Below are 13,062 nucleotides of genomic sequence, written 5' to 3'. Positions count from 1 at the left end.
TGAAAACGATTTTGCTTTATATGTGAGCACACTATCCGAATGATAGTTCGTGGAATGACGAGCTGCTACCTACCAGGCTATTAGAACTCTTATCGATAATGAACACTTGTCTTGACTACAAACAGTTGTATAGCTATTATAGCCATCATAACATATTGTCACGTATTCTAACAAATAGCACGTATCTTTACGAACAAATTCATCGAAACATTGCTACATTGGTAGATTAACTTGAATTTCTTTTATCTGAAACAAAACAATCAAAATATTTTCTAACAACAAATAAAACGTATACAGTGATATGCATTGTTGTGCTGACCATTAATTTGAACAAGGCAAAACTGCGTATTAATGCATGCAATGCGAAGGGTGGTAGAAGTTATCGACAGTTTAGTTACGCCTTGACTTATTGTAGATTTTTGATCAAACACATTTGCAAATGTTGAAACAGGTGAGAAAAAAAAGTTATGAGCAAAGAATGATTTTTTTCGAATTAAAAATTAACTGAAATGTCAGAGGTATAAACATGATAAACATATGAATATAATTTGTTATTTCATGAAAATATTTTAAAGTTTTAAGTAAAGCGTTACTAGATGATTATTCACTACGCTAGCGAATATCATCAACATGCTAAGGTTGTCCTTTTGTTTCCACAGTCGTTTGCATCTAAGAACCCTTTCCAAAATACTTAGAGGTTGTTTGTTGCAAGGCAAAATATATGTTCTTTATCGCTTATCAAAGGTATGGAACGCTTAAAACGGTCTTATTACGCCAATGTTCATTATACGATGTGCATCAACCTTTATATGATGTGTACTTGTCATTATATGATGTGTAAACACCTTTATATGGTGTCGAGCTGACATTATTTGATGTACAGATATCCTTATATGATGTGCAAAGAACCTTAATCATCCTTATGGTGTCAGACCACCAATTAAAAATCCCTATCTGTTCAACCAAATTTTGCAATTTTCACAGCTTTCTAAATATTTTACCTTAATTAACTTCATAGAAACCAGGTATATCCTACATTGTACATGTATCACCTTTCTACATGCTAATTTTCAACCCATGTTTAAAATCTTCTAAGAAAGAATTGCCTGTAGGAAAATAACTCCTCCAAAAATAACCCCTAGTTTTCTGGAAATCTTAAATTAGTATACTATGTAGCGCATTGATCTTGAATTTTAAATGCAAACTCATAGAAAAGTTAATTTTGCTCAAAATGGTTTAAATATATTTCTCTTTCACCAAAAGTTTCATTTCTGCAAATTTGTTGGTAAGTTTAAGTAAACAATGATATCAAAACGGTCTTCAACACGGAGCCTTGTCTCACAACGAATAGTAAGCTATAAAAGGCCCCATACAATTACCAGTTTAAAACCATTCAAACGAGAATATTAACGGTCTTATCTATATTAAAAACGAGAAACCCTTATGAACCACATCATCAAACAACAAACTACTGAACATCAGGTTCCTGACTTATGACAAGTGCAAACAAATGCAGTGGGTTTAAACGTTTTAATAGGTACCAACATTTACCCTTATCTGAAACAATAGTGTAACATCACAACATAGAAAGACACTCTATAAAATATCAATTGAAATAACTTCAACTCAATCAAAAGACATATAAGCATAAGTGGCCACTGAACTAATACATTTGATCTGTGATACAATGTAATTACAAAATTAATAAAAAAAGGGGTGAATAAATAACGGCAACAGTACTTTACATCTGTGAAATGTTAATAATTACAGAAAGTAAACTATAACCTTGAACAAATAACCTTGCTGCAAATAGAAAATTGTTCAAAGGTAAAAGAAAATAATTATGTTGTAAGGTGGAGAACGGAAATATTTTTTTACAAAATAAATGATTTTGTTTTTCATAATACGAGAAACAGAAGTGAAAATTTATAGTCATACTCAACACCTATCAAAGCTGGTATACATGTATATCAAAAATAAAGAAATATTAAATAATAAAAACATTACTATTGTATACATATATTTGTAAGATATCCTGTATTAAAGCTTAACACTAGACATTTTTAATACTGGCACTAACAACTTTTTTATTGAGTTAATATTGTACTGTGATTCAAGGGAGGCATATCGTTTTTACTAGTATTCAACATAGTAAACTGTTATGTTTCTGAATTTGAAGGTATTTAACTCTTTGATTTGATATATTTTATAAAACTACATAGATGTAATATGAACGCTCAATTTACTTGTTCAGGAAGTTTAAAATATCACCTTTATATCCGGTTATAATTTTATTCACTCATATATTGTTTAGACGTGATGGAACTTCCTTCGTACTTGTTATTTGTGTCAATTATTTATTTACACAGTAAGTATTATTGATGGATAAGATACTTAATTTTGCTTACATGATCCCTGATAAACGTTAAATGGCAGCCAAAAAATGGATATTGTTAAAACTTTGAAAAAACCTTTTGTTGTAAATCTCCTTTAGCAACCACATAACAAGTATTTATAACCGTAGAGTAATGAAATTAAGTTTATCAAGAAAGTTGTCTACTTCACAAATAATACAAAATAGGCTTGGTTTATAGAATCTAGGTGCTGATGTCGTATATCTATTTATTTTACTAAACAGTTTTCATTTGATTTGTCGCCGTGCTATTATGTTTCATTCGGTAGTATGGCGTTTGATGGGACTGGGTATTCATGCATCCCGCGATCGCGTTTTTTGATTTCTTGCGTTTCTAATGCAGGTGGGTCCTGATGTGCGATTTGGACGCAATATAATTTTACCTTATTGTTTCCACTTTGTTCACCCTTATATTTCTGTTTAATTAATTTGTACTTCATCGAGAAAGTGCACACTATATAGCATATACTCTCAACTACAAACATTTTTTTTCGGCGTGTTTGTGAATATCCTATCAAGTCCAAAAGCTGTGTTTGCTGACGTCATTGTTAAATTTACTTTCAACTACAATTTTGTTTTAGTTGTCTTTGTAAGATTTATTTGTTTGTTTGTATGTTTGTTTGAACTGTTTAGTCAGTTGTGTTGTTTATCCGTAATTCATAAATATGAGAATTAAAATGTGTCAAAGAGACAACATCCCGACCAAAAAGCAGAACAAAACACAGTTCGATCACAATTATTGTCACATTAACCTATTATGTCTGTTTATGTAAACATAATTTTGTCGATATGACGGAATTGAAACAACTGTCATACAATAGGAAGATCTATCGAGGTATAACATGGGTTTATATGCCATTTTCTTCAGAAAATACCTTTAAAAAATCAGGAATTAAATCAATTCTTTTCCATTAGTGCCGTTGGTTGATAACGTTTGATTTTGTTGAATTTACAATGGAGTTTGGTATTTTCTTCTGTACAATACTCATTTAAGACCTGTGATGATATAAACCATGGTTATCGTGTGAGTATACCGAGGGTACAGAACACTTAAACATGTTAAAGAAGTTAACTCTTAAAAGCAGCTGGACGTTTCAATCACACACTATTATTAAAGAATATTCATGCTCCTCAATCGTTTGCCAAAAAGCTATGTGCACAACGAAATGATTCCTGTAAATTGTGTTGTTTAAATCCTGTCTATTTATGTCAACAGTCCAAACTAAACTTTGGTCCAAATTGTATGAAAATTGAACGAGTCAAATTTATTTTAGTGTAAGTGTTAGGTACTCCCTTAACTAAACAATGACAAACTGTCTACTTGTTTTTTATTTATTCATTTAAATACTGTTGATTTTTTTTTTTCAATTACACATTATTTCTTTGCGGTAGACTTCATACATCAGGTATCACAAATTATGAAGTGGTTGTATCGATAAACGCATTTCTTACTTCTTCAGTTTTAAATTACTAGGATAATTATCTTTTCCCCATAGTTTCTATCAGCGGTTGAATGTTAATCAAACGTTTTTCAAATTTAGAATATGCAGATTTGGTATTATTCAGTCGTCTGTGCATTTGACCTTTAATTTCGAACCTTGAATAATAGTCTAAGATATCGTACTTGGAAGGTAAAATGTCGAATTTTAAAGTTGTTCCGGAAGGTAAAACAATGTACCTTATATATAGACTTTCGCATTTTCCTTCAGTTTCCTCAGATTTCAATTAAAATCCCCGTTCATGTTAAACACGATTATACTTGTAATAGAGTGTTGCAGTGTTCAATGTTACTTTTTGTTGGAACGTCTATTACACCAAACCTTTCGAATTGTTTCTGACAAAAAGTTCTTCGCATGAACGCTTGTAGGAGATGTTTACTGTATATGTAGATACTTTTAGAAATATGTGATGATATTCAATATATAAACAGGAGAAGCGATTTGATTTCAAATCCAATGAGACGAAGATGCCAAAAGGACACACACAACTCACAAAAAAATCGGAGAGAGGCCGATCACAACCATAGCAAAATATTAAACACGACTAAAAGAGAAACATCTTTAATTACCCCAATCTTATTTACTACCCCCTAGAATAGGTTGTTTCACCGCTACTCCAATATTCGGCTTTGACGGCTGATAATTAAGTTGTTCCTCATTTAGATAAAAAGGTTGATAATTCACTAAACCCAGCATCATAAAGTTTATAAGGTCACCTTTGTAACTCTAGAACCTAGTAAAGAGAATATCCATTTTTTTATTTGGGTTAAAATTCCGAAGGAACATAGAAAAACTCTACGATTATGCATGATCTTCTTGATGGTCAGTGTCGTGGAATTTTATGTTGAATTTTTAAGTGCATTGTCTATTCTTAATTTCTATATCAAGCGGTGTATCGCATTTGGTTGATATAGTTAAACATTTGATTTTGTCAGGTGTTATAGACATCTAATTTTATGAATATACCTTGGTTTTCTGTATTTTTTTTAACGTTTTTTTGTATCGGTAATTTTGGACCAATGATCGCACTCCTAAAACGACATCTTTTTTTTTCGTGTTAATCCCAACGCCTGTAATAAAAGTAATTCAAATTGTGTTTCTACTTAATGGAGTAAGGCTTGCGCCAGTTCGAAGGGAAGCTTTGTCGACAATGTTCAAGTCACCAGTTATAATATGGCCAGCCGGGTTATACATGAATAAGAAAATGTGTATTTAGGAGATTTAGGCTTTGAATTCGTCAATATTAATATCCTGCAGCACGTTTTTGTAGTTGAACATTCAGTCCCAATAGGGGTAACGATATAAGAGATGCTAGGAAAATAATGCTCTTTAAAGTAGGAAGAGGTTTGGATTGAATACGATAACAAATATTGATGGACACCTTTGTTTTAGAAGGAAGATTAAGAGATGATCGTTTCTTCTATTCACCTTTTCCAATACAATATCTCAGATAATAGCTGTAAATTTGTATCGATTTTGAACGCTGATTTGTAACAGGGGTATTCAAATAAAAACAGGGACAGCAACCAATGACAACTAAGACAATTACAGGTTTCTGGCTTAGGAAAGGTACATAAATAATTTGGCGGTTTTTTTTAGTGACCACCTAAACAACCCCAACCCCAAACCATTCCGGACTTCGTTTTATATACTAGTATATCATTTGAAGCGTTACTGACGCATGACATTAATACAGTCTTTTTTTAAAAGTGTCATGAAACAGGTCAAAGTTTAATCCTTTTCATAACAGTTTTTTATACCAAGAAAATGAAGAGAGGCAAAAGATATCAAAAGGACATCTTAAGTCGTACAACCGTAAATGACCGAAGTACATAAACCCGTAAACAAAACACAAAATAAAGGTGGTATTATTGAAAAAAATAAATTGGAAGCAGGAATTGACAAAACATGTCAATATGTAATTGATTATGTCAGCTTAGAAATATACTACTTTATTTAGTATTCTACAATCGAACCACAAGGTCAGGCTGTACTTTTATAAACATAATACATGTACTTAACACTTACCATGATAATGTCAAAAGCTTGTGTTAATTTGTTTTTAAAACTTCGTAGGTAGGATTATAGCGGATGTTAAGGCGGCAGGTAATGGAACAGAGTCAGATCCCTTACAACAGTATGTTAGCCATGGAAGAGAAGCAGTTTTACAGTGTATATTTCAAGAATCCAATATTAAATGGGTTAAAAAAGTGAATGACACATTTATTCTGATAGCGAAACAGAATGATGTTACTAATATCCAAAAGTACAAAGTATCATCCAATCCAAGCACTGAACACTACTCCAGATTACATGTACTGAACGCTCAACCTGATGATGAGGTGATTTATCGATGTAGTGGGCTGGTTAACCAAATGTACCACATACAGTTGAATTTATATGGTAAGCCCTTATATCATTCCAAATATTTAAGGCTCACAAACCTTCAGTGGTTGTTTGAGAATTGTTTACAGAATGGTCATCTCTTTTTTTTCTACAAAAATGTACTTAAATGTATTGAGCCTAAGTGAGGTATTTTCATAACGTTATATACAAGCTTAATAGTTGTATAAAATATAATACGTCAATGAATCGGTCACGTTGCTCTTCAACTCGGCTAAAAGTGCTAGAAAAACATGATTTTACTTGAATATAAGATTGGTCGTCAAAACGTCGTATGGTGCAGTTATTAAAGCGTTTATCTAGCAACATTGATTTCAAATGCAGGTTAAACTATGCCGATACATATTGTTTAAAGATGTCAATCTTATTTACAAAGTTTGTATAAACAATTATACAAACTAAGCAATCAAGTCAACCAAAGTTTTGCTTTACATGCATTAGGAAATTAGCTGTAAAGCCTTAGTTTAGCCGACTTGCTCAAACAATAGATAAAGTAAGAGACGGATTTGAAAAAATTTAACTTACGGAGGAAAGTTTGGTTTTAAAACACTCTAAAGAAATTCAATAGAAATAACATTTATTTCAAATGTATTCCATTTTTAAAATTTCTTATGAATCGTATAGGGATCTTTATCCTTGTTGTTTTTTTTTATCCATTTCCATATCCTTGTCTTTTTTTTTTATCCATTTCCATGACACGTCACCACTTAATTACATACATCGTGATAAAGATTGAATCGTTTGTTTTCCCGTTTAAAAGGTTTTACACTGGGACCCTTTATAACTTGCTGTTCGGTGTGAGCCAAGAATCCATGTTGAAGACCGTATTTTGACGTATAAAGGTATACTTTTATAAATTGTGACTCGTTTTGAGAGTTGTCTCATTGTCACATATGACATCTTATCTATCTGTGGCTCAACCCGAAACGAGACGGGATAAAAAGGGACAAAAAACACACTTTTTTAATATATTCATAATGGGCTTAATATGAGTCAGAAAAGAGTAGAATAGTGGGTCGCTTTGGGGTATAAGCGTGACGCGGAATTGCCGATTTTTTTGTAAGCGTGACACGTAATAGTCAAATGATTGTGTCGTGAAAACGATAAAGTGGGACACGGAAAATTTAAAAAAATGAGAACTGCATAGTATAAGCGGGATACGGGAATCTGATAAAGCAGTAAGCGGGATCAGGGATCAGAACCCCCCCCCCCCAAATGAGACCCCAGAATAAGATATTTTTTTTATCTTCATCCTATTGTTACAGTCATGCCTTCAATAACAAATGTATCCCATGGATGCATTTTTATAGACAAAAGACCTTATGGATATTTGGGGTTCTTTGACATGCTGAATCTAACCTTGTATCCAGTTTGGGGATTTTTACCAAGTTACCGAAATAGCCCACATAGAGGTCCAAAGGGTCTAAGATTATCAAACATGAATTGTAGCATGCATGTTGTGTACAATTACCCAAATGTGCATTGTTTGACCTCTGTGGTAGTATCCACTCGCGGATCAAGAATTTTTTATAAGTAGGGGTCCAATGACTACCTAAGAGGGGGCCCGCTCCAGTGATTCCATATAAAAGTAACCAAATGTTTTCCCAAAAAGGGGGCAACCCCCTGTCCCCCTAAATCCTCCTCTGGCATCTAGCTGTTCATTACGGATATTTTTTTTTGTATCAAGGGTGCTCTACTTCACGTACCAATGCAAACAAAAAAGTTCGCCCACACCTTACATTTCATGTTTTAATGACTGTGGATAATTTATGTCACATACCGTTTCACCTTATACAGTTAAAATCATGCAAGCAACAATCGAGTCAAGAACATTTGTTCTACCAAAACTGTCTTTTTCAGAATATGGAAATTGAAGCAGTTGAGGGTACAACTGGGGAAAGTTAATCTTTTATAAGCTTTTCTGTCACCATTGCGTTTCAAGATGCATATTTCTCTGTTCGCAAGTGTATTTATTGCGTGGAAGATAACGTCCTCAGATGTACTCGTCTCTATTTTACACAGACTGCACTTAAACTCCGCAATATCAATCTTTGACTTCAAAAAAATACAGAAATATCTTTTAATTTTTTTTTACATCAAGGAAAAACGTAATTTGAAGAATACAATATGACATTTTGAGAAGCGTCTTTGTTACAAGTTTGAAAAGCTATATATTTGATAAAGAATGAATGAGGAGTTTGTATTTCAATTTGAAAATACATTTATCATAAATTCTAAAGTCATCAACTAAGTTTTTTCATTTGTTTCAAGTGCATTTATCACATAATTCTACAATAAAAATTCCTCGCATCTTCGAAAATTCCACATCAGAAATGACTGCACTAACAGTGATAATTCATCGCATCTATAGTTAAAATGGATCGCTTTCAAAAATCGATATGCTATATTATGTTGCTTTTATAACACTTATTTGAACTTTAATGCTATGTTTGTACATAATAAAGACATATCACAATGAAAATATGTAAAATCTTTCCTTCAAATCAATTAATTTGGTATTTTCAAAACGTAAACAAATACAGTTTTCCCATGATCCTTTATTCTACAATAGACATACCCGCATATGACAGTGAAAATGAACTAGCTGGATTCGCACTTTATATACACTGCTGTATATATTTTCAACTGATAACATTTTTTTTAAGTCTAAAGTACACTAAGGTCATATTGTAAATGAACTATAGGCCTTGGTGGCAGAGTGGTCTAAGTAGTTACTTCTGTAATCACTAACCAGTCAACACTGAGGTTGTGAATTCTATCCCCGTTCGTGCGGGTGAACTCGACACCAATCTAAATGGCCTAGGATTGTCCGTTTTCCTGTCGAAGGTCGGTGGTTTTTCCCGGGCACTCCGGCTTCCTCCGCTATTAAAAACTGACAGCCACGAAAGAGCCCAAAAGCGGTGCTTTACAGTGGTGTTAAAACACCAAAAAATCAAATCAAGTATATAAAGTATAAAAGCGTAGCATAAATTATGTTTCATTAAGTGGATATATTCTTACATTACTTAGTATTTCTAATGTTGGTCAATTAGGCTAAATGTATCCCATCATTTGGTATTCAAAGCATTGCGCCTACTTTGGTTTGGTGAAAGTGATACGAAAGATATTAAAACTTGCGTCACCATGTCAACAATAAAAATATAAAACATGCATTTTTTATATAGATTAGACCGTTGGTTTTCCCGTTTGAATGGTTTTACAGCAGTAATTTTTGGAGCCATTTATAGCTTGCTGTTCGGTGTGAGCCAAGGCTCCGTGTTGAAGGCCGTACCTTGACCTATAATGGCTTACTTTTATAAATTGTTTCTTGACCACTGAGTTGTTTAAACCCCCATGGAGAAATCCACTTAACTGTCTGTAATGATATTTACTAGTAATTATATATCTAACTTTCTGAAAACTTTTAGTTTTCTACTTTAAGTAGAACAATCTTGTCATTATCGATCTCAGAAAGTTGTCTTAAAAGATTCACTTTCAAAATTTGGAAAATTAAAAGCCGGTGTGCCTCAGGGTTTGGTATTAGGACCGTTATTGTATTTGATATATATTAATGATATAGCTGATGTTTTTTTCTGGATTTGGGAGGCTTTTTGCAGATGACACTTCAATAGATCATACTGCTCTTAAGGAATCCATTTTAAGAAATTTAATCAGCATATATCTTGTTTATTTAAATGCGTGGTCAAACAGATGGCTAGTGAACTTTAACCCAAATAAAACAGATATTATGATAGTCAGTATGAAAGCTATACAAAGTAATTTTTCTTTTGATTTTGATGGCACTACATTAGAGCCAGTTCATACGCATAAACATCTTGGTGTCATATTTAGTAGTGATTGTAAATGGAGTAAGCATGTTGATAAGCTGATAGAAAAAACTTCGAAGCAGCTTAATATTTTACGAAAACTAAAATTTAGATTTAAGAGGGAATATTTGGAAAAAATTTATATGACTTTTATTCGGCCAATTTTGGAGTTTTTGTCAGAAGTATGGGATAACTGTGGACAAATAAATTCTGATCGGTTGGAAAATATCCAAATCGAGGCTGCTGGAATAGTTACCGTGGATTAACAAGTTACGCTAGCCGGAACAGTATCTAGAGACGGGATGGGAAAAATTAAGCGTCAGACGGGAAGTTAAAAAATATCTATGTTTTATAAGATTATAAATAACCAAGCGCCAGATTATTTACACGATTTGGTTCCGGATTTTGTATCAGATATTTGTAATTATAATTTGCGTAGCAGTCAAAATATTACAATTCCCGTAAATCGTTTATCAGCTTATCAACAGTCTTATTTTCTGTCATCTATTTCACTGTGGAACTCTTTAGACTTAAGTTTAAGACATATTCCTACATTTTCCTTTTTTAAATTAAACTTGCACAAACTATACTATAGAAATAATAAATCTCCGAGATTCGGTTCTTTAGGAGATCGTTTGTATTCTGTTTTACACACAAGGCTGCGTAACACTAGAAGCGCAATGCGTGCTGACTTGTTCAAAGCAAATTTGATACAAAATTCAAATTGTTCATGTGGTTTTATTAATGAAAATGTTGAACACTATCTATTATATTGTATTACTTTTTCAGCTCAGCGAAATCTGATGTTTAACGAAATTATTGTCTTTAATGTAAAGATTACTACCGATTTATTATTATTTGGTGATCATGCTTTAAGTACTGAAAAAAATGATAAAATTTGTTTATTTGTTCAAAGGTATATAAAAAATACCAAACGTTTTTTTCTGCATTGACAACCTTAATTCTGTTTACAACACATGTGATTAAAGATATTTATATACACAAGTAATGACAATAATCGAATGATCTTGATGAATAATTACTGTTATGTTTTGTTATCAATAACGATTCAATTGATTTAAACGAAAGATTATGAGAATAAGTTTCAAATCGATACTTACCATTGTGCAGCTTACATCCTTTTCGTAAACTTGGATAATATATTAAGATCCCACGCTTTATTATGAGAAAAACACACACACTTATTTCAGTTGTGTCCACAAGAACAAAATTTGCGCATAGACAATTTCACTAACTATTCGGTGTGTTTGTGTCGTATTTGTACTGTAAAATGATGCAATCGATTAAAATCCATTGATTCGCTTCAAAAAGTTTATTTTTGTTTTCATGTCTTTATTCTTAAACTATTTGTTAGTATGAAATATTTTATGCGTTCATTAATTAATGTGTATATTTTGTTTTTGTTTTGGAGAAGACGTTACTAAGTTGTAAAACTTGTGTCTGATCCTTTTGTCATTTTGAACAATAAAATATGTTTTAAAACTAAACTATTATTGGGGTTTGTCATTGTTACTCCTCAGTTTATAAACTCTTTGCATATTCATAGCTAAAAGCAATTACCGACCATGAAAATCCTATTTCTCGTTGTATCTTTCGGTATTTGAAGTAAAAACAATTCCGCTAGTTAGTCGTCTTCTTCCAATATCTTTTTTTTTTTTTTTTTTAAATGTTATAATATTTTATTTGAATTTTACATTTGTTAGAGATACAAGAAGTACCGGTACCTTATCCCGGCCTCGTTAACATTAGTATATAGCATTTTATTGATAAGTTAGTACTTGTTAGTGCACAATATGTATATATAGTAATAATGACATGTATGTAACTGAATAGAAATATGATAACATGATGTATAATAAATTCTAATTTATGAAATTAATTTAATTTTTGCTGCAACCAGATTATGGAATTTTTCGTATTTGCCTTCTTTATTTATCAATATTTCATGATATTGAAGAAATTCTTTTTTGAAAATTTCAAACATATTAATTTGTTTTGTTTTTTGTTCGGATATATAGTATCCTTTGTATACAGTAAAAAGAATAATTGTAATTAAATCATTAATACTGTAGTAACTTGTATCGTTTATTTTGTATCCGTACAAAAGTGATTTAATTGATATGATGTGATGTCCTATTTTAAGTTTATCAAGTAAAAGTTTTATTTGATTCCAAAATGATTTCAGAAATTTGCATGTTAAAAAGTAGTGCTCATAATCTTCGATGACATCACAAATATTACATAGCGGAGTTTTAGTTATTTTCCAAGAGAAAAGTAATTGTTTGGTTGGTAAAATGTAGTGCAGAAATTTCCATCTTAACATTTTGAATTTATTATCTTGTATATAGTAAAAGATATAATTTAGCATTTGTTGTCTTTTGTTTGTGTTGTTTTCCAAGATAAATATGTTGTCCCATTTTTGAAATCCTATTGGTTTTTCATAATATCTATTTAAGAGGGAGATGTAAATGTCTTTGGAGGAAATGTTTTTAAGTGATACCCTTTTCCCTTTTTTATCTTTAAATTTATATTCGGAGTCAATGGTGACTTTTGTTTTTAATGATTCTTCTTTAGTTAGCTCTTGTAACCACTGTTTTGGTATTGCTTTCATTAATTTAGAATATTCTGAAAACCAGTTAGCATGACAGGAAAGTTTCTCTAAGATCATGTTTTGATTAAATTTTCCTTTATTATCAATAATGTCATTTAAAAAAAGAATTTTGCTGTTTATCCAGTTTTTGAAGATGAGACATTTACCGTTTAATTTGATATTTTTATTGCCCCATATAAGCTGCTGTCTTATTTGTTTATATGATAGATGATCCAATTCCTTTTCAGATTTTGTATTTATCCATGATTTGATTATTCTTAAGTAAAATTGTGGAATTAGTTCTTTCAG

The 13,062-nt window shown here is 31.6% G+C and overlaps 1 protein-coding gene across 3 annotated transcripts in view; it reads left to right on the top strand.

Annotated features, from left to right (window-relative positions):
- The first annotated feature begins 2,294 nt into the window (after nt 1–2,294).
- The window catches only part of LOC143080550 (nephrin-like), an 81,508-nt gene continuing 70,740 nt past the window's right edge, over nt 2,295–13,062 (top strand). For all 3 annotated transcript variants that reach the window (XM_076256440.1, XM_076256439.1, XM_076256438.1), the window contains exons 1-2: nt 2,295–2,368; nt 5,989–6,315. In XM_076256440.1, the coding sequence (XP_076112555.1) occupies nt 2,320–2,368; nt 5,989–6,315 (376 nt within the window). In that variant the 5' untranslated portion in view covers nt 2,295–2,319. The remainder of the gene's footprint in view (nt 2,369–5,988; nt 6,316–13,062) is intronic.

This window comes from Mytilus galloprovincialis, chromosome 6, assembly GCF_965363235.1.
Source record: "Mytilus galloprovincialis chromosome 6, xbMytGall1.hap1.1, whole genome shotgun sequence".
Lineage (NCBI taxonomy): Eukaryota > Metazoa > Mollusca > Bivalvia > Mytilida > Mytilidae > Mytilus > Mytilus galloprovincialis.
The sequence above is the reverse complement of the archived record's forward strand: the minus strand, read 5'-3'. Positions and strand labels throughout refer to the sequence as shown.